The sequence below is a fragment of the Leptodactylus fuscus genome, chromosome 6 (assembly GCF_031893055.1).
Source record: "Leptodactylus fuscus isolate aLepFus1 chromosome 6, aLepFus1.hap2, whole genome shotgun sequence".
In the NCBI taxonomy this organism is placed as follows: Eukaryota; Metazoa; Chordata; class Amphibia; order Anura; family Leptodactylidae; genus Leptodactylus; species Leptodactylus fuscus.
This window is the reverse complement of record NC_134270.1, coordinates 127590281-127614975: the sequence shown is the minus strand read 5'-3', so window position 1 is coordinate 127614975 and position 24695 is coordinate 127590281. Positions and strand designations below refer to the sequence as shown.

At 46.0% G+C, this 24695-nt stretch overlaps 1 protein-coding gene across 1 annotated transcript; it reads right to left on the bottom strand.

Moving 5' to 3' along the window:
* Positions 1–144: 144 nt before the first annotated feature.
* Positions 145–23908, bottom strand: SNF8 (SNF8 subunit of ESCRT-II). The gene is made up of 8 exons (XM_075278706.1): positions 23807–23908; positions 21308–21358; positions 19547–19685; positions 19291–19395; positions 6473–6545; positions 4579–4720; positions 3953–4027; positions 145–695 (listed from the first exon to the last, which is right to left on the bottom strand). Exons 1-8 carry the CDS (start codon positions 23858–23860, stop codon positions 558–560), a joined length of 777 nt encoding a protein of 258 aa, XP_075134807.1. The 5' UTR covers positions 23861–23908; the 3' UTR covers positions 145–557.
* Positions 23909–24695: the final 787 nt, after the last annotated feature.

Genomic DNA, 24695 nt, shown 5'->3' with positions numbered 1-24695 from the left:
GCTACTTTTTTTTTTTTGTCAATCCACTCCAAGTATTTGTTTCAAAAACAGCATCTAAAAACCTGAATGTATGATTCCACCCTGCATAAATGGCAAAATCCCCATAAACACTCACATTATACCCAAAAACTTAAATATTCCAAGATTTTATTAATATAAAGTATATTACATTGTTACACAAGATTGCTCTTCATCCAGGCTGTTTTGGATCAGCTGATGCTGCTATAAGCTTAGACCTTCCATGTTGGATTGCATACATTGCTGGGTACTCACAGAGCCTCAGAAACATGGGAAGGGATACTATAGATACTCTGCATATGTACAGATTAGGACGTCCAGCCCGCTGCTGAACATCACACTTACTGCCCTTTGGGGAGAAAATCACCAGTAGTCAGTGAAAAATGGGAATAGAAGTGCTTAAGTTATAGGAAAGAGGTAAATATACCTTCTGCAGCCATGTCAGCTACACCCCAGCAGAAAACTTTCCCTCAGAGGCTTTTTTCTTTATAGACAGTTGAGTCTGAGGTAGTGGAGATTTCTGTCATGAGTAACAGGTGTCAGGGAGCCTCCACCTTGCTCTCATCTGGGGTAATCTGTTGCGAATAAAGTTCAGAAAAGAGAGCTGGCAGCCAGTATTGAGGTTCCCCTGCTGCTTGTGTGTCGATCCAGGCCAAGCCTTCCTTTAGTAAATGCTCCTGGAAGGGGAGACACAGGAATCACTCAGTATGCCTCATGTATTTCAGGTAGGTTACATTATTAGCTTGTATAATAATAAGTATAAATGTATTTATGGCAGAATCTTCGTAATGTGGCTATAATGGGACCTGGCATGATAAGAATGCTGCCAATCCGCAACTGCCCTATGGCTGTCGGCACAGTAACAATTAACCTTTCTAGCTGACACCTATAAGGGCGTGTCTGTCAGTCAGTCAGGAGCGCCCCTCCTCATAGTAGCATCTATTGCGCTGTACTTTGAGAGGGGGCGTTCCTTACCGCCCAGTGATGACGCTGGATTGCCCCCTACTCCTGATAGTACCGTATTTTACGGACTATAAGGCGCACTGGACTATAAGCCGCATTGCCCATGAGCGCCTTATAGTCCGTCTCGGTTCATATATAAGGCGCACCGGACTATAAGCCGCAGTCCGGTGCGCATTATATCTTATTGAAAGCGGCGGCAGGCAGACTTTGCCAGCGGCCGCTTAACCCCCCGCGTGCCAGCCGCTTCTATTGGAAGCGCTCGGCAGGCGAGGAGGGGCTCTATCAGCAAAATCATGCTGATAGAGCCCAACCGTAAATGTTAGGTTAAACTACCCCCCCCCCCCCCCCCCCCCCCCCGTTTTAAAATAAAAGCCTGAAACAGAATGTCAAACTTACCGAGCGGTGTAGGGTGGGCGGGCATTCAGGCCTCCTCTTCCTCCGATGTTCCGTCCTCCTCCGGCGCTCGCAAGCTGATAATGGCCAGGGCACATGCGCAGTAGAAGCATTATGATATTGCGCATGCGCCCCGGCCATTATCAGCGAGCGCCGGAGGAGAAGGACGGAACATCGGAGGCAGAGGAGGCCTGGATGCCCGCCCTGCACCGCTGGGTAAGTTTCACGTTCTGTTTCAGGCCGGCGTGACAGCAGGGCTGCCGGACACTTCCTATTCATTTCTATGGGAGCCGACATGCGAGCGCTCCCCATAGAAATGAATGGACTGCTTTTTTCCATTCATTTCTATAGGGAGCGCTCGCACGCCGGCTCCCATAGAAATGAATAGGAAGTGTCCGGCAGCCCTGCTGTAACGCCGGCGTGTACGGCTGTGATACACGCCGGCGTTCGGTAGTGTGAATGCACCCTTACGGTGCCTTTTATGTATGTATGGAAGCGGCACGCAGTCTTTGCCGCCGCTTCCATCCATATATAAGCCGCACCGGACTATAAGCCGCACTTACGATTTCTGAGGAAATCGTAGGTTTTTATGTGCGGCTTATAGTCCGGAAAATACGGTACTCATCTATAGACAAGTACTGGTGGGGTGTTCCTCTCCGCTCAGCGTCATGACTGACTGTCAGAAACGCCCTTCTGACACTGAAGAGCTACAGTAACGACATCCAATAGGTCTTCAGCGGGGCACAGAAGGGGAAAGCCAAATGTGTGCCGAATTCAGCGTACTGTCAGCTTTCTAGCAGTGTATTACACCACATGTGCCCAAGGACATGAAAGGTCCTCTTTAACTCTCTGCATAACTAAAATCCACATCACAGATCAATTGCCACTACAGATTTTCTGCAGCGTGTATAAGATTTTGTTCAAGCTTAGTCCACTTTGCTGCTATTCTAAAAACTGCAGATTTTTCACCCTCTAAATCCACAATGAAAAATCCATTGTGCATACAGTCAAACTTCCCACCTATCACTGCAAATTCAGCTTCAGGCTAAACCCCACGTGTTTCCATAGGTATAACTGACATGCTGTGATTTTCTAAACAGCAATGGTTTTGGAAATCGCAGCATGCCCACTGAGCATATTTTCCGCAATGTGTGGATAGGATTCGCGTTTACACCACATGGGGACCCAGCTTCAAACTTAAGACTGGGGGCAGATAAGGCAAGAGCTTGGCAGTACACACTGAGTGCCCTATCTGGTTATCATATTAATCAGATTTTGTGAGAATAAGCTCTGTGACAAGCCTCTCTATGATCCTTAGTTTCCTGTATTCAAAAACTAAACAAGACCAAGTTCACAGCGTAAAACTACAGTTATTGTACAAATACAAACCAAATCTACAATGAAGTCTGCATATATTACATGTGGATTTCCCTGTGGTGAAAACACACAACATTTCTTCAAGAAGCAGAACAAGTTGTGGTTTTGAGTGTCCATAGCACGCCTTAGAATGCTCTGCAGATTTTGTGCCGTGTAAGGGTCAGTTCACACGTGAACTGCCCGCACGGGTTTTGACACCGAGAGAGACGCGGTGAGCCGCATCTCTCTTGTCAAAACCTGCCTGCCGCGACCATCGCGGTCGCGGCTTTCCCCTCCGCTGTCAGCTCAAATGAATGAGCCGACATAGGAGGGAGCTGCCGGGGGCGGAAGCCGCGCGGCTGAGCCCGCGCAGCTTCCGCCTGAAGAAAGGGCATGTCCTTTCTTTTCTCCTCCGGCAGCCCGCCGCTAGCGGAAAAAAAAAGCCCGGTGGTCTACATAGACCACCATTGTAAAGGGGCGGATTTTGAAGCGAAATCCGCTGTCAAAATCCGCCCCTTTGCCTATGTTAAACACTATTGATTTACATTGTACGTTGCAGAATTTCATAGGTCTAATTTCTGCAAAAAATAATGTGAATTCACCCTAAAGCTCTGCATTGACATTTGTGGATAGAGACAGTAGAATGATATAGAGAAGGAGCTGGTTCTTACATGATCTTTATCCCAGTGTAGTGACAAACATCAGACTCGCTGACATCTTAGGCTGGGTTCACACAGAGTTTTTTTGGTCCGGATTTTGATGTGGAATCCGCCTCCAAAAAACGCCTCCCATTTGACTTCTAAAGCATGCGCTAGCAGAAAAAAAGGAAACAAGCTGATCTCTCTTCAGGCGGATTCCACCTGAAAAAAACAATGGGAGGTGGAAAAACCACATTGTGGTTTTTGACACTCCCCCCCCCCCCAAAAAAAAAAAAAAAAAAAAACAAAAAAAAAAAACCACTAGCGGTTTTTTCAAGGTCTATGCACTGTGCTGGAGGAAAAAAACTAAAAACGCCTCAAAAAAATGCTTCGTAAAAAAAACATCTCAAAAAAGCATTTCCTAATTCCTGAAGCGGATTTTTTTCCTCTCCAAAATCCTCGCCAAAAAACTGTATGAACTCTGTGCAGACTTGTAACTTAGGGACAGAAATAACTAGTAATGCTACTTGTGAAGTAAGTGCTCCAGAGGTCAGCACTGTCTCCATAGAATAGACAACACTTACCAGCACATGTTTAGCTCTCTCTTTTTCCCAGTTCAGACTTGATTTAATTTCACTGACTGTCACGTAGCCCTTCTTCTGCAGAAAAGAGAGGGTAAATGATGAACACACTTCTCTATACAAAACCATTCTTAGGCTGTGGCCTCACGATGCGGAAACGCAGCTTCTTTTGTTGCAGATTTTGTTGCAGTTTTTTGAGCCAAAGTCAGGAGTGGACTAAATGAACTTCCTATATATTTCGCATTCCCTCTGTAGCCATTCTTGACTTCGGCTCAAAAAAACGCAGCAAAATCTGCAACAAAAAAAGCTGCGTTTCCGCACCATGGGGCCTTAGCCTAAAGGTAAAGGCCCAGCGTTCCAGAAAAGCTGCTTTTACTTGCTGTTGAAGATTCTGCTACATTTTTTTGAGCCAAAGCCAGAAGTCGCTTTCCTTTTCAAGTCATTCTCGACTTTGGCTCTTAAAAACCATAGCAAAATCTGCAAAAAAAAAAAAAAAAAACCCAAAAAAACCAAAGTAGCTTTTCTGTAATGTGGGGCCTATGGTGAAGCCCACACACAATGAAATGCAGAATCTGGTATAATACACATCTGAAATGTATAAACCACCAACTGCTGCCAATCTTACTAACCTCCGCCAGCTGTAAGACCACTGTATGATCCATGTTCAGCTCGGCAGGAACAGACTGCACCAGGTAGGTTCCACCAACCGGGATGATACCAAAACCGCTACCGAGGACTTTTAATTTTTTAATTGCTCTGATGATATCATCCCTAAAATAAGAAATGAGCTCAGTAAAATCAATCAGAGAAGAACATCCAAAGCAGCAAACATGGATACATGTAATGTAACTAGAAAACAAGCACAGCGATGCAGGAATGCCATGTATACCATCGAAATGTTTGATTTAATTATTTTTTTTTTTTCTTTCACTCCATAAAAACTCCAGTAGCTGAAAAAGGACCTTTCAGCACCTTCACTAAATCCAACTCTTTGCATTCACTAGTTCTGGCATAGTTGGAATTTTTTCTCTAGCCTCCACCATTTTCAAGCAGTAAGTGCTGTGAAGCATGAAATATGCTATTTAGGCTCTATATAGTCAGAAAGTTAGTGTCAGACAGCAGCAGGGAAAGGGTGTGATTCTTAGCTCTGACATTGGCTAACTCTGAATCACACCCCTTGCCCTGACACCACCAACTGAGATAATAAGTAGAATATCAGGCAAAAAAAAAAAAAAAACCTAACAGCACCTATTGCTCTGGAAAGTTGGGAGCTAGAGAGAAATCTCTGGAATTAGTGCAGGCACAACAAGTAACTGGAGGTGATGAAAGGTCCTCTTTAAAGCATTCCTGACATTTCATTAAAATGATAAGCTGCTGTGTAGTCATGAGGCGTACCACTGTGTCTGGCTATAATATGACTTGCATTGTGCAGAAAGGGTTTTCCCCTTTACATGCTATATCTATAGTCTGCACTTCTCTTTGAGCTGTTTGGTGAAGTAATCAGATGAGAATATGCTCTCTCTCTTATGTAAAAGCAACCCTGGGACCATGCAGGACATACACACGGAAGTACTTGACCTGTACTGAAATGGATACTAATGGAAAGTACTTTGGTTGTGACAAAAAGCTATCTGGCTCCAGCATCAGAAGAAACCTCTGTTCCCATCTCCCTCTGTTTAGCCCCCTCCCTTTCCATTGACATGTGACCTGCAGCCCATCTCGTGATGGATAACACAGGATTTTCAGAGCAGAGAAACCGCATAATAAGAGAAAAAATTTCTCTCATAACATTAATTACAAAATTCCTTATATTCACCTGTAGTATTGGTTTATGCAAAGTTTGTCTAAACAACATTGCCTACTCGCCTACCGTGATAGTACGGATCAGGCAGGAGTGCTTCAAGTACCTGCACCGTAGTAGCACAAGGATCTGATCACATGATGTACCAGCAGGATTAGCAGCAGAATCATACAGATCATGTATATTACTGTCACAATGAGCCACAGAATAAAGATGACTTTATAAATATATTAAAAAAAATGTATAAAACCTATTTTTATGGTGCAAAACAAAAAAATCTCCACTACACTATACGTTTTTGGTAGCACCGAAGTCACACAGACTTGTAGAAGAAAATTAACATGTTATTCTTACCACCTTAAACAATACAAAGAAAAAAACACGTCAGAAATGTTTTTATCACCACCAAAAATGTATTTAATGGTAATGCGTAAATTATATGTACCAAAAAATGGTGCCATCGAATCAACATTCAACCATAAAAATGACCAATTAGTCTGAAAACTGCACAGACTTTCATGTAAACATGGATTTCAGTTGCATCATGGCCACCATATGGGACTGGACCAGTGAAGGCGTCTTCAATAACATACCAACAGCTCTATGTGTTTGTAACTAATACTCTGGTACTTTGCCAAATATTACCTTTTACGTGACAGACACACAAAAATAGGGCTAAATAATATGTCCCAGTGACCCTGCTCTATGTGCAGGTTACTCACTGACTGACGTCCTGAGCCAGCTTCCCTCTTCCCTTCAAAACCTGCTGGTGGAGCTCAGCCAGGGTTATCAGACCTAGGAAAACAATATGACAAGTTAATAGTGAGAGAGGGGTTAGTATTTACACAGCTTTACATTACACAAGATGTCTATTCATCTGGTACAAAAAAATAATGAAACTTAAGAGGGATTCTTCACCTTCAAATATGCTGCCATGTTTGTTAAAGAACTTGCGCAACTTTTTTTCACTCTCATTAGGAACCTATTCCCCAATCTATACGCTGTAATTCAGCGAGCATTACCTTTATTTAGTTATTGCTTGCCAATTGAACATTCATGGGATCGTGCTCTCCATTGAAGAGGGGTTGGGTGGGCACTTCTATAAAGCAGGGAAGTTGAGGCGAAGCAGTTTGGGGTCATTTCAAGCAGTTCTATCTTGGGAATTATAAAAACTTATGGTAGAGATTTTAGTGTCAAAAAGTTGACAATACAGTCAGGATTGGCATATTTATATACCAGCTGTAGTGGCTTCCAATCCTGACTGTGCACCCAACCAATGATATCTCTGGAAAGAATTGTAGGGTTATAGGTTGGACTTGATGGACTAATGTCTTTATCCAACCTCATCTACTATGTAACTATGAATACAGACAAGAAGCTGCATCTACATCTTGCAATACACTTTATTAAAGTCACAAATGCTGTCAGAAAATAAAACGTTGTTTGAAAGTTTAGTTGCACTCTTAAGGGTGGGTTCACACCTGCGCCCAGGAGAAACTGGACAGGAGACAGAAACCTGGTGGTCAGTTTTCAAACCCATTCACTTGAACGGGTTTGCAAAGTGACCGCCTGTGAGCGTCTTGTGCCTCTCTGTGGTGAAACAGTTTTTTTTTTCCCAAGCACAAAGTCAGACATGCAGGACTTTGTGTCTGGTTAAAAAAAAATTGGTTTCGCTGTGGATAGGCACAAGACGCTCACGGGCGGTCACTTTGCAAACCCATTCAAGTGGTTTCAGTCTCCTGTCCAGTTTCTCTCCCATCGATTTCCGTCTCCCATTGATTTCAATGTGTATCGCGCGTATGCCGGCACACATTGAAATGAATGGGATCTGTTTTGAAGCGCCGCGCTCTGACACGTGTATACGTGCCTGAATGTGCGGCGCGTTACTCCATGTGAACGGCCCCTTAGAAGTGTTCACATCATGTTTTGATCACCAGTTTTGCAGATATAAAAAAACACTTATGTGAAAAATGGATGAAAGTAGATGGAAAGTGATGACCATTAGAGATGAGCGAACAGTGTTCTATCGAACTCATGTTCGATCGGATATTAGGCTGTTCGGCATGTTCGAATCGAATCGAACACCGCGTGGTAAAGTGCGCCATTACTCGATTCCCCTCCCACCTTCCCTGGCGCCTTTTTTGCTCCAATAACAGCGCAGGGTAGGTGGGACAGGAACTACGACACCGGTGACGTTGAAAAAAGTAGGCAAAACCCATTGGCTGCCGAAAACATGTGACCTCTAATTTAAAAGAACAGCGCCGCCCAGCTTCGCGTCATTCTGAGCTTGCAATTCACCGAGGACGGAGGTTTCCGTCCAGCTAGCTAGGGCTTAGATTCTGGGTAGGCAGGGACAGGCTAGGATAGGAAGGAGAAGACAACCAACAGCTCTTGTAAGAGCTAAATTCCAGGGAGAAGCTTGTCAGTGTAACGTGGCACTGACGGGCTCAATCGCCGCAACCCAGCTTTCCCAGGATCCTGAATGGAATACACTGTCAGTGTATTCCCGTATACCCGATATATACCCCGATACCCGTTCCAACGGTGTGCCCCCCCACCTTCACCCCAGAAATACCCTGCAAGTCCCCTAGCAATAGAATTGGGGCTATATACACCCACAATTTTTACTACTGGTATACAGTGCCATTGTCTGACTGGGAATTCAAAGAATATATTGGGAATACAAATACCCTCATTTCTTGCTACTGCCATATAGTGCCAGTTTCTGACTGGTAATTCAAAGAATATATTGGGGTTACGTGCACCCACAATTTTTACTACTGGTATACAGTGCCATTGTCTGACTGGGAATTCAAAGAGTATATTGGGAATACAAATACCCTCATTTCTTGCTACTGCCATATAGTGCCAGTTTCTGACTGGGAATTCAAAGAATATATTGGGGTTACGTGCACCCACAATTTTTACTACTGGTATACAGTGCCATTGTCTGACTGGGAATTCAAAGAATATATTGGGGTTATAAATACCCTCATTTCTTGCTACTGCCATATAGTGCCAGTTTCTGACTGGTAATTCAAAGAATATATTGGGGTTACGTGCACCCACAATTTTTACTACTGGTATACAGTGCCATTGTCTGACTGGGAATTCAAAGAATATATTGGGAATACAAATACCCTCATTTCTTGCTACTGCCATATAGTGCCAGTTTCTGACTGGGAATTCAAAGAATATATTGGGGTTACGTGCACCCACAATTTTTACTACTGGTATACAGTGCCATTGTCTGACTGGGAATTCAAAGAATATATTGGGGTTATAAATACCCTCATTTCTTGCTACTGCCATATAGTGCCAGTTTCTGACTGGTAATTCAAAGAATATATTGGGGTTACGTGCACCCACAATTTTTACTACTGGTATACAGTGCCATTGTCTGACTGGGAATTCAAAGAGTATATTGGGAATACAAATACCCTCATTTCTTGCTACTGCCATATAGTGCCAGTTTCTGACTGGGAATTCAAAGAATATATTGGGGTTACGTGCACCCACAATTTTTACTACTGGTATACAGTGCCATTGTCTGACTGGGAATTCAAAGAATATATTGGGGTTATAAATACCCTCATTTCTTGCTACTGCCATATAGTGCCAGTTTCTGACTGGTAATTCAAAGAATATATTGGGGTTACGTGCACCCACAATTTTTACTACTGGTATACAGTGCCATTGTCTGACTGGGAATTCAAAGAGTATATTGGGAATACAAATACCCTCATTTCTTGCTACTGCCATATAGTGCCAGTGTCTGACTGGGAATTCAAAGAATATATTGGGGTTACGTGCACCCACAATTTTTACTACTGGTATACAGTGCCATTGTCTGACTGGGAATTCAAAGAATATATTGGGGTTATAAATACCCTCATTTCTTGCTACTGCCATATAGTGCCAGTTTCTGACTGGTAATTCAAAGAATATATTGGGGTTACGTGCACCCACAATTTTTACTACTGGTATACAGTGCCATTGTCTGACTGGGAATTCAAAGAGTATATTGGGAATACAAATACCCTCATTTCTTGCTACTGCCATATAGTGCCAGTTTCTGACTGGTAATTCAAAGAATATATTGGGGTTACGTGCACCCACAATTTTTACTACTGGTATACAGTGCCATTGTCTGACTGGGAATTCAAAGAATATATTGGGGTTATAAATACCCTCATTTCTTGCTACTGCCATATAGTGCCAGTTTCTGACTGGTAATTCAAAGAATATATTGGGGTTACGTGCACCCACAATTTTTACTACTGGTATACAGTGCCATTGTCTGACTGGGAATTCAAAGAGTATATTGGGAATACAAATACCCTCATTTCTTGCTACTGCCATATAGTGCCAGTGTCTGACTGGGAATTCAAAGAATATATTGGGGTTACGTGCACCCACAATTTTTACTACTGGTATACAGTGCCATTGTCTGACTGGGAATTCAAAGAATATATTGGGGTTATAAATACCCTCATTTCTTGCTACTGCCATATAGTGCCAGTTTCTGACTGGTAATTCAAAGAATATATTGGGGTTACGTGCACCCACAATTTTTACTACTGGTATACAGTGCCATTGTCTGACTGGGAATTCAAAGAATATATTGGGAATACAAATACCCTCATTTCTTGCTACTGCCATATAGTGCCAGTTTCTGACTGGGAATTCAAAGAATATATTGGGGTTACGTGCACCCACAATTTTTACTACTGGTATACAGTGCCATTGTCTGACTGGGAATTCAAAGAATATATTGGGGTTATAAATACCCTCATTTCTTGCTACTGCCATATAGTGCCAGTTTCTGACTGGTAATTCAAAGAATATATTGGGGTTACGTGCACCCACAATTTTTACTACTGGTATACAGTGCCATTGTCTGACTGGGAATTCAAAGAGTATATTGGGAATACAAATACCCTCATTTCTTGCTACTGCCATATAGTGCCAGTTTCTGACTGGGAATTCAAAGAATATATTGGGGTTACGTGCACCCACAATTTTTACTACTGGTATACAGTGCCATTGTCTGACTGGGAATTCAAAGAATATATTGGGGTTATAAATACCCTCATTTCTTGCTACTGCCATATAGTGCCAGTTTCTGACTGGTAATTCAAAGAATATATTGGGGTTACGTGCACCCACAATTTTTACTACTGGTATACAGTGCCATTGTCTGACTGGGAATTCAAAGAGTATATTGGGAATACAAATACCCTCATTTCTTGCTACTGCCATATAGTGCCAGTTTCTGACTGGTAATTCAAAGAATATATTGGGGTTACGTGCACCCACAATTTTTACTACTGGTATACAGTGCCATTGTCTGACTGGGAATTCAAAGAATATATTGGGGTTATAAATACCCTCATTTCTTGCTACTGCCATATAGTGCCAGTTTCTGACTGGTAATTCAAAGAATATATTGGGGTTACGTGCACCCACAATTTTTACTACTGGTATACAGTGCCATTGTCTGACTGGGAATTCAAAGAGTATATTGGGAATACAAATACCCTCATTTCTTGCTACTGCCATATAGTGCCAGTGTCTGACTGGGAATTCAAAGAATATATTGGGGTTACGTGCACCCACAATTTTTACTACTGGTATACAGTGCCATTGTCTGACTGGGAATTCAAAGAGTATATTGGGAATACAAATACCCTCATTTCTTGCTACTGCCATATAGTGCCAGTGTCTGACTGGGAATTCAAAGAATATATTGGGGTTACGTGCACCCACAATTTTTACTACTGGTATACAGTGCCAATTTCTAACTAGGAATTCAAAATGCGCAAGGCTCCCGGAAAGGGACGTGGACGAGGCCGTGGGCGAGGTCGGGGGAATGGTTCTGGGGAGCAAGGTAGCAGTGAAGCCACAGGGCGTCCCGTGCCTACTCCTGTGGGGCAGCAAGCATTGCGCCACTCCACAGTGCCAGGGTTGCTTGCCACATTAACTAAACTGCAGGGTACAAACCTTAGTAGGCCCGAGAACCAGGAACAGGTCTTGCAATGGCTGTCAGAGAACGCTTACAGCACATTGTCCAGCAGCCAGTCAGACTCTGCCTCCTCTCCTCCTATTACCCAACAGTCTTGTCTTCCTTCCTCCCAAAATTCCGAAGCTTTACAGAACAATAACCCAAACTGTCCCTGCTCCCCAGAGCTGTTCTCCGCTCCTTTCATTGTCCCTCAACCTGCCTCTCCACGTCACGATTCCACGAACCTAACAGAGGAGCATCTGTGTCCAGATGCTCAAACACTAGAGTCTCCTCCATCTCCGTTCGATTTGGTGGTGGATGACCAGCAACCCACCCTCATCGACGATGATGTGACGCAGTTGCCGTCAGGGCATCCAGTTGACTGGCGCATTGTGCGGGAGGAGGAGATGAGACAGGAGTTGGAAGAGGAAGTGGTGGATGATGAGGACACTGACCCGACCTGGACAGGGGGGATGTCAAGCGGGGAAAGTAGTGTGGATGTTGAGGCAGGTGCAGCACCAAAAAGGGTAGCTAGAGGCAGAGGCAGAGGTCAGCAGCTTAGGCGAAGCCAGGCCACACCCGGAATCTCCCAAGATGTTCCAGTTCGTACCCAGCCCCGAAAAACTCCCACCTCGAGGGCACGTTTCTCGAAGGTGTGGAGTTTTTTCAAGGAATGCGCCGAGGACAGATATAGTGTTGTCTGCACAATTTGCCTCTCGAAATTGATTAGGGGCTCTGAGAAGAGCAACCTGTCCACCACTTCAATGCGCCGTCATTTGGAATCCAAGCACTGGAATCAGTGGCAGGCAGCAACGGCAGGACAAAGGCCGCCTGCCGTTCACGCCACTGCCACTGCCTCTGCCTCTGCCACTGCCACTGCTGACTGTGCTGGCGATGCACTCCAGAGGACGAGCCAGGACACCACTTCATCTGCCTCCGCCACTTTGTTGACTTCTACCTCATCCTCCCCTGGTCCTGTCTTATCTCCTTCTCCTGCACCATCAAAGGCACCATCAGGCGTTTCTTTACAACAACCCACCATCTCTCAGACATTGGAGCGGCGGCAGAAATACACTGCTAACCACCCACACGCGCAAGCCTTGAACGCCAACATCGCTAAACTGCTGGCCCAGGAGATGTTGGCGTTCCGGCTTGTTGAAACTCCCGCCTTCCTGGACCTGATGGCAACTGCGGCACCTCGCTATGCCGTCCCTAGCCGTCACTACTTCTCCCGGTGTGCCGTCCCCGCCTTGCACCAGCACGTGTCACTCAACATCAGGCGGGCCCTTAGTTCCGCGCTTTGCACAAAGGTCCACTTGACCACCGACGCGTGGACAAGTGCATGCGGACAGGGACGCTACATTTCACTGACGGCACACTGGGTGAATGTAGTTGAGGCTGGGACTGCTTCCCAAACTGGCCCGGTGTACCTCGTCTCCCCGCCTAACATTCCTGGCAGGGACACGAGAAGAACACCCCCCTCCTCCTCCTCCTCTACCGCCTCCTCCTCCGCCTCCTCCTCCGCCACCGCCTCCTCCTCCGCTGTTAGATTGACCCCAGCTACGAGTTGGAAACGTTGCAGCACTGGCGTTGGTAGACGTCAGCAGGCTGTGCTGAAGCTGATCAGCTTGGGGGACAGACAGCACACTGCCTCCGAGGTGAGGGATGCCCTCCTCGATGAGACGGCAATATGGTTTGAGCCGCTGCACCTGGGCCCAGGCATGGTCGTTTGTGATAACGGCCGGAACCTGGTAGCAGCTCTGGAGCTTGCCGGACTCCAACATGTTCCATGCCTGGCCCACGTCTTCAACCTAGTGGTGCAACGTTTCCTAAAGAGCTACCCCAATGTTCCAGAGCTACTGGTGAAAGTGCGGCGCATGTGCGCCCACTTTCGCAAGTCGACAGTAGCCGCTGCTAGCTTAAAATCTCTCCAGCAACGCCTGCATGTGCCACAACACCGGCTTTTGTGCGACGTCCCCACACGCTGGAACTCAACGTTTCAGATGTTGAATAGAGTGGTTGAGCAGCAGAGACCTTTGATGGAATACCAGCTACAAAACCCTAGGGTGCCACAAAGTCAGCTGCCTCAGTTTCACATCCATGAGTGGCCATGGATGAGAGACCTTTGTGACATCCTACGGGTCTTTGAGGAGTCCACAAGGAGGGTGAGCTCTGAGGATGCGATGGTGAGCCTTACAATCCCGCTCTTGTGTGTTCTGAGAGAATCCCTGATTGACATCAGGGATAACTCAGATCACACAGAGGAGTTAGGGATAGCATCCGATCCGTCACAGCTGGAGAGTAGGTCCACACATCTGTCCGCTTCACTGCGTTTAATGGAGGAGGAGGAGGAGGAGGAGGAGGAGGAGGAGGAAGAAGAGTTGTCCGATGATGTGATGGTGATACAGGAGGCTTCCGGGCAACTTCGAATCGTCCCATTGTTGCAGCGCGGATGGGTAGACATGGAGGATGAGGAGGAAATGGAGATTGAACTTTCCGGTGGGGCCAGAGGAGTCATGCCAACTAACACTGTGGCAGACATGGCTGAGTTCATGTTGGGGTGCTTTACAACCGACAAGCGTATTGTCAAAATCATGGAGGACAACCAGTACTGGATCTTTGCTATCCTTGACCCCCGGTATAAAAACAACATCTCGTCTTTTATTCCGGTAGAGGGGAGGGCCAATCGCATCAATGCTTGCCACAGGCAATTGGTGCAGAATATGATGGAGATGTTTCCAGCATGTGACAGTGGCGGCAGGGAGGGCAGTTCCTCCAGTAGGCAACCAAGTTCTCACCGGTCCACACAAACGAGGGGCACACTGTCTAAGGTCTGGGACACCTTGATGGCACCCCCTCGCCAAAGTGCCGCCACGGAGGGTCCTAGTGTCACCAGGCGTGAGAAGTATAGGCGCATGTTGCGGGAATACCTTTCCGACCACAGCCCTGTCCTCTCCGACCCCTCTGCGCCCTACACGTATTGGGTGTCGAAGTTGGACCTGTGGCTTGAACTTGCCCTATATGCCTTGGAGGTGCTGTCCTGTCCTGCCGCCAGCGTCCTATCTGAGAGGGTGTTCAGTGCAGCCGGTGGCATCATCACTGACAAGCGCACCCGTCTGTCAGCTGAGAGTGCCGACCGGCTCACTTTGATAAAAATGAACCACCACTGGGTAGAGCCGTCATTTTTGTGCCCACCTGTGTAAAGCACCCCAACATGAAACTCCATGTCTGTACTCAACCTCTCCAATTCCTCCGCATCCTCATACTCATCCACCATAAGCGTTGCACAATTCTGCTAATACTAGGCTCCCTCCAACATGATTTCCCCCAACTCTGCTGGTTAGAGGCTCCCTCCACCCTGATTTCCACCAACTCTGCTGGTTAGAGGCTCCCTCCACCCTGCTTTCCCACAACTCTGCTGGTTAGAGGCTCCTTCCACCATGAATTTGCCCAAACTGGGCTGTTTAGAGGCTCCCTCCACCATGAATTGGTCCAAACTGGGCTGGTTAGAGGCTCCCTCCACCATTAATTGGTCCAAACTGGGCTGGTTAGAGGCTCCCTCCACCATGAATTTGCCCAAACTGGGCTGTTTAGAGGCTCCCTCCACCATGAATTTGCCCAAACTGGGCTGTTTAGAGGCTCCCTCCACCATGAATTGGTCCAAACTGGGTTTTTTAGAGGCTCCCTCCACCATGAATTGGTCCAAACTGGGGTGGTTAGAGGCTCCCTCCACCATTAATTGGTCCAAACTGGGCTGGTTAGAGGCTCCCTCCACCATGAATTGGTCCAAACTGGGGTGGTTAGAGGCTCCCTCCACCATTAATTGGTCCAAACTGGGCTGGTTAGAGGCTCCCTCCACCATTAATTGGTCCAAACTGGGCTGGTTAGAGGCTCCCTCCACCATGAATTTGCCCAAACTGGGCTGTTTAGAGGCTCCCTCCACCATTAATTGGTCCAAACTGGGCTGGTTAGAGGCTCCCTCCACAATTAATTGGTCCAAACTGGGCTAATTAGAGGCTCCCTCCACCATGAATTGGTCCAAACTGGGTTTTTTAGAGGCTCCCTCCACCATGAATTTGCCCAAACTGGGCTGTTTAGAGGCTCCCTCCACCATGAATTGGTCCAAACTGGGCTGGTTAGAGGCTCCCTCCACCATGAATTTCCGAAAACTTGGCTGTTTAGAGGCTCCCTCCACCATTAATTGGTCCAAACTGGGCTGGTTAGAGGCTCCCTCCACCATGAATTGGTCCAAACTGGGGTTTTTAGAGGCTCCCTCCACCATGAATTGGTCCAAACTTGGCTGTTTAGAGGCTCCCTCCACCATGAATTGGTCCAAACTGGGGTGGTTAGAGGCTCCCTCCACCATTAATTGGTCCAAACTGGGCTGGTTAGAGGCTCCCTCCACCATTAATTGGTCCAAACTGGGCTGGTTAGAGGCTCCCTCCACCATGAATTTGCCCAAACTGGGCTGTTTAGAGGCTCCCTCCACCATGAATTTGCCCAAACTGGGCTGGTTAGAGGCTCCCTCCACCATGAATTGGTCCAAACGGGTTTTTAGAGGCTCCCTTCACCATGAATTGGTCCAAACTTGGCTGTTTAGAGGCTCCCTCCACCATGAATTGGTCCAAACTGGGGTGGTTAGAGGCTCCCTCCACCATTAATTGGTCCAAACTGGGCTAATTAGAGGCTCCCTCCACCATGAATTGGTCCAAACTGGGTTTTTTAGAGGCTCCCTCCACCATGAATTTGCCCAAACTGGGCTGTTTAGAGGCTCCCTCCACCATGAATTGGTCCAAACTGGGCTGGTTAGAGGCTCCCTCCACCATGAATTGGTCCAAACTGGGTTTTTTAGAGGCTCCCTCCACCATGAATTGGTCCAAACTGGGCTGGTTAGAGGCTCCCTCCACCATGAATTTCCCAAAACTTGGCTGTTTAGAGGCTCCCTCCACCATTAATTGGTCCAAACTGGGCTGGTTAGAGGCTCCCTCCACCATGAATTGGTCCAAACTGGGGTTTTTAGAGGCTCCCTCCACCATGAATTGGTCCAAACTTGGCTGTTTAGAGGCTCCCTCCACCATGAATTGGTCCAAACTGGGGTGGTTAGAGGCTCCCTCCACCATTAATTGGTCCAAACTGGGCTGGTTAGAGGCTCCCTCCACCATTAATTGGTCCAAACTGGGCTGGTTAGAGGCTCCCTCCACCATGAATTTGCCCAAACTGGGCTGTTTAGAGGCTCCCTCCACCATGAATTTGCCCAAACTGGGCTGGTTAGAGGCTCCCTCCACCATGAATTGGTCCAAACGGGTTTTTAGAGGCTCCCTTCACCATGAATTGGTCCAAACTTGGCTGTTTAGAGGCTCCCTCCACCATGAATTGGTCCAAACTGGGGTGGTTAGAGGCTCCCTCCACCATTAATTGGTCCAAACTGGGCTGGTTAGAGGCTCCCTCCACCATTAATTGGTCCAAACTGGGCTGGTTAGAGGCTCCCTCCACCATGAATTGGTCCAAACTGGGGTTTTTAGAGGCTCCCTCCACCATGAATTGGTCCAAACTTGGCTGTTTAGAGGCTCCCTCCACCATTAATTGGTCCAAACTGGGCTGGTTAGAGGCTCCCTCCACCATGAATTGGTCCAAACTGGGTTTTTTAGAGGCTCCCTCCACCATGAATTTGCCCAAACTGGGCTGTTTAGAGGCTCCCTCCACCATGAATTGGTCCAAACTGGGTTTTTTAGAGGCTCCCTCCACCATGAATTGGTCCAAACTGGGCTGGTTAGAGGCTCCCTCCACCATGAATTGGTCCAAACTGGGGTGGTTAGAGGCTCCCTCCACCATTAATTGGTCCAAACTGGGCTGGTTAGAGGCTCCCTCCACCATTAATTGGTCCAAACTGGGCTGGTTAGAGGCTCCCTCCACCATGAATTTGCCCAAACTGGGCTGTTTAGAGGCTCCCTCCACCATTAATTGGTCCAAACTGGGCTGGTTAGAGGCTCCCTCCACAATTAATTGGTCCAAACTGGGCTAATTAGAGGCTCCCTCCACCATGAATTGGTCCAAACTGGGTTTTTTAGAGGCTCCCTCCACCATGAATTTGCCCAAACTGGGCTGTTTAGAGGCTCCCTCCACCATGAATTGGTCCAAACTGGGCTGGTTAGAGGCTCCCTCCACCATGAATTTCCCAAAACTTGGCTGTTTAGAGGCTCCCTCCACCATGAATTGGTCCAAACTGGGCTGGTTAGAGGCTCCCTCCACCATTAATTGGTCCAAACTGGGCTGGTTAGAGGCTCCCTCCACCATGAATTGGTCCAAACTGGGTTTTTTAGAGGCTCCCTCCACCATGAATTTGCCCAAACTGGGCTGTTTAGAGGCTCCCTCCACCATGAATTGGTTCAAACTGGGCTGGTTAGAGGCTCCCTCCACCATTAATTGGTCCAAACTGGGCTGGTTAGAGGCTCCCTCCACCATTAATTGGTCCAAACTGGGCTGGTTAGAGGCTCCCTCCACCATGAATTTGCCCAAACTGGGCTGGTTAGAGGCTCCCTCCACCATGAATTGGTCCAAACTGGGTTTTTTAGAGGCTCCCTCCACCATGAATTTGCCCAAACTGGGCTGGTTAGAGGCTCCCTCCACCATGAATTGGTCCAAACTGGGGTTTTTAGAGGCTCCCTCCACCATGAATTTGCCCAAACTGGGGTGTTTAGAGGCTCCCTCCACCATGAATTTGCCCAAACTCTGCTGGTTAGAGGCTCAATCCACCCTGATTTTCAAAACAAATGTTGGTGCCAACCTCAACTTACTACAAGGGCCAAATTCACTGCTGGTGACAAGCTCTCCTCACTGCAAGTGCCAAATACACATGTTTCAAGGTGTTTTCCTACTGTCAGAGAGGTGGTATTGAGTGTGTAAAGTGTGTAGTTGTTAGGCTGTGATGTTGGGGTAATAGAGGGTCTTTGGTGTGTTAGATGCCCCCAGACATGCTTCCCCTGCTGTCCCAGTGTCATTCCAGAGGTGTTGGCATCATTTCCTGGGGTGTCATAGTGGACTTGGTGACCCTCCAGACACGGATTTGGGTTTCCCCCTTAACGAGTATCTGTTCCCCATAGACTATAATGGGGTTCGAAACCCGTTCGAACACACGAACATTGAGCGGCTGTTCGAATCGAATTTCGAACCTCGAACATTTTAGTGTTCGCTCATCTCTAATGACCATCAATTTACATAAAGTCCATGTTAAATAAAAAATAGATCACTTACTGTAGGAGATACACCACTTTTGTATCCTCCAAAAAATGGAGAGAAACTGTTCCCTTTTTATTTAACTCTATGTAAACTGATGGCCATCACTTTCCATCTGCTCTTAGATCAGTTAAACTGATGATCAATACATGATATGAATGTCCCCCAAGGCTGGATTCACATCTGCGCTCGGGGATTCCACTTGAAAAAAATGAAAGATTTGTGACTCATATAGTCCTGCTGCTCCACCCTTGAACTGAGTAGAGAGATGCGCCCAAGGCACAGCCCCCACTTAACACTTACCTCCATTCTGGTGCTTGAGAGCCAGACACACTTCTACTATCTGGACACCAAGCTCATAGTAGAAATCTCCGACACCCAGCATTTCTGACCAAAAGCCTTTACCAGCTGGAAAACAAAACACAACAGTCACTCTAGACCTGAAATGTAACTCTCTGACATGTATGTCATACCTGCATATAAAGCCCATGTAGCATGTAAATGACTGAGCCAGTTGGAATGAATACACATGACATTACTACAGACAGGTAAAACTTACAGGCCAGAGGGTCCACTCCAATTGTTGCACACATATCTTGAAACTGAACCCGGAATTGGGGATTCTTCCTAATTTCCTGCTTGTGTTTACTGGCAAATTCTTCTAGATTTGTTTTGAACATTTCTAGCTGCTTAGACATCTACAATAAGAAAAAGAACAAGTGATTCACAGCAAATCACTATCACTAACAGGGTCTGATTACAATTATTTCATTATTTGGGCCAAGCTGAAAGGGCTGTCACATCAGACATTGGTGGCATATCAAATACCCATCTGTGGGGTATCCAACTAATGTCACCTGCCACAACAAAGTGGCAGCAGTGCTAAGAAAATGTAAGGCTCCATGCACATGTCCGAGGGCATCTGATGGTCCATTCTGCTCTGATGAAAATAGAGCAGGTCCGTTTCATCAGAACAGAACGGATCGGAAGCCCCCATTGAGGTGAGAACATCACAGAATGCACTTGGATGGCATTTCACTGTAAACTTGGTCATGTGCATTGGGGTCTAATGCTCATGCTGCTTTTGTTAGCAAATACAATAAATAGAGTCTAGTAGCAGTTCTGACCCCTCAACACTGCTGACTGTACTACATAGATTACATGTAAAGCAGTGGAAAGGGAATCCGTCAGGTTCAAAATGTGTAGGAACCTTCAATAGGAGCAGAAACATACCTTTACGACCTCAAACAAATGAGCCAATGTAGAGAAAGGGCATTACGTTCTGGGATCTGCAAATCAGCCTCCAAGTGCATCCAGTGCTTTACTTGCCAATGTTACCTTCACACATCTGCAAGTGCTTTAGCTCTTCTCTCAATGCACAGCCTAATGGCTTCCCTATAGCTGTGAATTACACTTTCAGCCTTTCCCTCGATCACAGCCTTTTGTAAGTAAATCTGCCGAATCAGGCCCCGCCTCTGGTGCACTTGCCAGCTGATCTGGAGATCTATAAAAATGATCTCTGCATTGCTACATCAGTTTGTGGGCTAAAGGTATGTTTCTGTTCCCATTAAAGGCCCCTACATAGCACTATTATGGGTTTAGGAGGCAATTTGGACATAAAAAAAACTCCCTTCAAACTTAATCCTATCAGTCGCATGTTCAAGAAAAAGTATGATGCGTGTAAGAGTTACAATCCCAAGTCTCCTATGCAGTCCTTAACTGTTTCACAGTGTCGTGGGTTTTGTGTAGTTAATGTGCCCCACCCCTCCTGAGTAACCACTCTAGTGGCTATCCAAAAGACCTCACTGGGTTGACCACAAGTCCTGATGACTCATTATGCGCATGTATACCAGGTGACACAACAGGATCAGGTGCATGGAAAGTTGTGTCACCTACACTATGTGGCATGTTTAGATAAGGAACCAAACAGAAACAACTTGGCGGGCGATTGATCATGCCTTGTACACGATTTTTCTAGATGTGGCATAAAAAAGTCACAGGTTGTGCTTTTGTGCAAAAATTATGACTTTGCCTTTTGCACCCAAATAACCACTTTCTAAAAACAATGGACGCAGAGGAGTAGGAGTAGTCTCATTAAATTGGCCCCTTAATGTTCCTTCTCCTGGAGTTTTACAAGTCATAGCACCCCACAGCAAGTACAGCTGTGGCTCCTATGTTGTTGTTTTTTTTAAACTAACCCCTCTGTTATGTTCCAAGACAACCAGTACAAGTGCAACAATAGCAATGTGGTGCCCCAGAATTGTCCACGTCTGCTACAGAAGGGTTTTTTGATCGAAAATACAGCTATGGCTTTAGTTACCTGTACAAGCTGGTCCTCCGCCAAGACAGTCCCTCGCTCTTTGTACTTGGCCTGAAAAGAAGGGAGGGAATATTAGATGCTCTTTAAATCAAATCCTATAATCAAAATAGAGTTTGGGGTTTTTGGATCAATCACAATACAAATATATAACCCCCATAAACATATATATTCAGATTGTTTGCTCTCATTATAGGGTTAAGGACACAGGTCCCCCACCCTTGTAAAAAAATATTAATTGTAAAGTTTGTTTCTAGAGATGAGCAAGTACTATTCGAAACGGCAGTTCCGAATAGCACGCTCCCATAGGAATGAATGGGAGCAGCCGGCACACAGGGGGTTAAGCGGCAGGACGCCAGCCCTGTCCATTCATTCCTATGGGAGCATGCTATTCAAAACTGCCGTTTCGAATAGTACTTGCTCATCTCTATTTGTTTCCACAATCCGTGCATTTCCCAAAAAATTTTTTTAATTTTGCAAGCTGATTTTGATGCTGATGGTTTTTCTGATTCCCAATGATTGTGGAAAATTTTCTGCCCAAAGACAAGGCATGACACTATATTATTTTCCTCAGTTAGGTCAGCTGCTGACGACTGTGGCCCAACAACCGGCCGTGAATTAAAGGGCGGTGCACACAGAGATAGCACCCATGTGCCGTCCTTGCCCCCTTTTATTAAATCAATAGGAGCAGGGCCGTAAAATAGGACCTGTTGCATATTTTGCGGCCTGGACTGTCAGCCCATAAAAGTGACTGTGTAATTCACGGTCAAGTGTACAGGCCCATAGAAATGAATGAGTCAGTGTGCTATCTGGGAGAAACACGTGCAGCACATGGATATCGGCCACGGTCATCTGAAATTGGCTCTAAGTGGAGAAAAGAAGAAGTTTAGGTGGAGAGGAAGGTTTGAAGTAGATTTTGAGGAACTTAATTTGATTCACTGCACAGCCCTAGGTGAGACAACACAGGCTAAAGGAAGACCACTATCCACAGGATGGAGGATAAGAGTCTGACCAACTGGGACACACACCAATCACAAAAACAGCAATCCATTGCTTAATGAAGACCATTGATCCCTTCAATGCCATGTGACTGCTTGTGATAGCCAAGTACAGAGATATGTTAGTCTCATAGAAGTGTATGGAAAGGTGGCCACGCATTGCGTATTAAAGCTCCGTTCACACTGAGGATCCATGTTTCTGATCACACATTTATCCTCTATCCTGTGCATAGGAGAGAAGTTTCATTTGTGGTATATAAAGCTTAAAGAGGACATTTATGGATAAAGAGTCAGGAAATGAAATTGACGCCCCCAAAAACACCTCTGCGACCAGCAGTCATCTCAAGAAAAGAAATTGGCGGCCTCAGCCATCTTCAGAACTCCTGTAGCGTTATTATATAGACTTACATATGCACAGTCATTGCTCTTTAACCTGTTGCCATAAGATGGGAGTCAGGGGGCTCTCTGTGGGTTTCAGAGCTGGGACACATATGGCGTATGCTGAGGACATGGCCACGAATGTCCAGCTGGAAATACCCCTTAGGGCCTGTTCACATGGAGTAAACACGCGTGTATTTTGGCAAAATACATGTGCAAAAAATACACGTGTAAAAATAACACTCCCATTGACTTCAATGACACTTTTTTTTTTTTTTTTTTTACACGTGTAAAATGTCATTGAAGTCATGGGAGTCTTATTTTTAAACACGTATTTTTTACACGTTTTTCGCCAAAATACACACACGTTTACTCCGTGTGAACTACGCCTTAGCGTCAGTGCACACTGAATTTTTGGGCGCTGATTTTGATGCTGAATCGGCCTAAAAATCAGCGTCCTAAGAGTTCTATTGGAAGGCTTTTTTGGAGGCAGATTCAGCATCAAAACTCTGTGTGCACTGACCCTTAAACAGTTCATAACGAAGAGCTTTCCACTACTTTCATAGGACCTCTCTGTGGTCAGTAATCCCTATTGGCATTCATGCACTGAAATTTGTGCTGGTTTGTAAAGCTAAATTGAGGGTTTGCTGCTATTAACCCCTATGGGTGACTAGTAATGGAGTCTGTCGGGGTATCACGCCACTAATCCAGTCTAGGTGATCGGCTATCCATTAACCAGTGTGGACCGGCTTCCAGCCTCTGGGGTGTTCTCCTCTACTGACTGATGAGAGGACATTACAGGACTGCAGACTGTTACATGTAAGATAATACACATAAACCGCTAATGTGAACAGTGGGCTGTCCTACAGTATAGAAAACAGTGCTGTCCATAACAACCAATCATAATAAAGGACCCGGCTGGTTGCTATGGGTAACAGTGCTATTATTCCCCTGCAGCCATTTTAATACATATTTCTCATTACGTGTTCTGGTGACGTCACCATTTTAATTTATAGCTTTTGCATTAATGTACGGAGAAACACCGGGTGCAAAACGAGCCTCCCTCACGTCTACACATTACATACACGCGAAGAGGCCAAGACCCGGTTAACCCCAGCCCGTTCACCTCCGCCAGCTTCTTCTTGGCTATCGCCCCCGCTCCCACCCCTCTCCGGTGCATCGTTGCAGCTCACAGATTCACTTCCGCACTTGTCTTACGTCACCACCGTGCGACACCGACACCAGATGATGACGACATGACCATAAACATATTTATAAACGCTAGGGGGAGATGAGATGACAAATGCCTTTCATAATGTGTCCTAGCTGTGTCCGTAGTGGCGGCCATGTATATGTAGACTAGCTAATGTTCTCCTTCTATGTCATGATATTTCCTCAGTTTTGAGTTGTTTGATGGCTAGGTTTTAATAAATATAACTAGTTTTTATCAGAGTACTTCAGGTGACGTGTCATTGTAACATATCTGATATGAGTACAAAACAGGACATGCTAAAAAGTCATGAAAAATATTATCAATTTATAAAAGTATAAAGAAAGCTATAACCATACCCATACCTCCCAACTTTTGAAGAACCGAAAGAAGGACAAAATGTGCGGCATGTGTAGCGTGCGGTGGCAAATTTAGCCCCGCCCACTTTTTGTTGACCCTGCCCAGTCTCATTAATTTTTCATGTGCCCGCACACAGTATAATCCTCCTACAGTCACCCATAAATTATATGTTCCCCCCATCTCTGCCCCCAGTTTCATATACACCCTTCATCTGCCTCCAGTTTCATGTCCCCTCCATCTCTGCCACCGTTTCATGTTCCCCCTCCATCTCTGCCCCCAGTTTCATGTCCCCCCATCTCTGCCCAGATTCATGTCCCTCCATCTCTGCCCCCAGATTCCTGTCCCTCCATCTCTGCCCCCAGATTCATGTCCCTCCATCTCTGCCCCCAGATTCATGTCCCCCATCTCTGCCCAGATTCATGTCCCTCCATCTCTGCCCCCAGTT

Excerpts from the sequence above, each read along its gene's own strand:
- SNF8 (XM_075278706.1), bottom strand. The coding sequence starts at position 23,860 with ATGCACCGGAGAGGGGTGGGAGCGGGGGCGATAGCCAAGAAGAAGCTG. Across the intron at positions 21,359-23,806 it reads CCAAGAAGAAGCTGGCGGAG|GCCAAGTACAAAGAGCGAGG; the intron begins GTGAACGGGCTG and ends CCTTCTTTTCAG. Across the intron at positions 4,721-6,472 it reads CTGGCTCAGGACGTCAGTCA|GGATGATATCATCAGAGCAA; the intron begins GTGAGTAACCTG and ends TTCTTATTTTAG.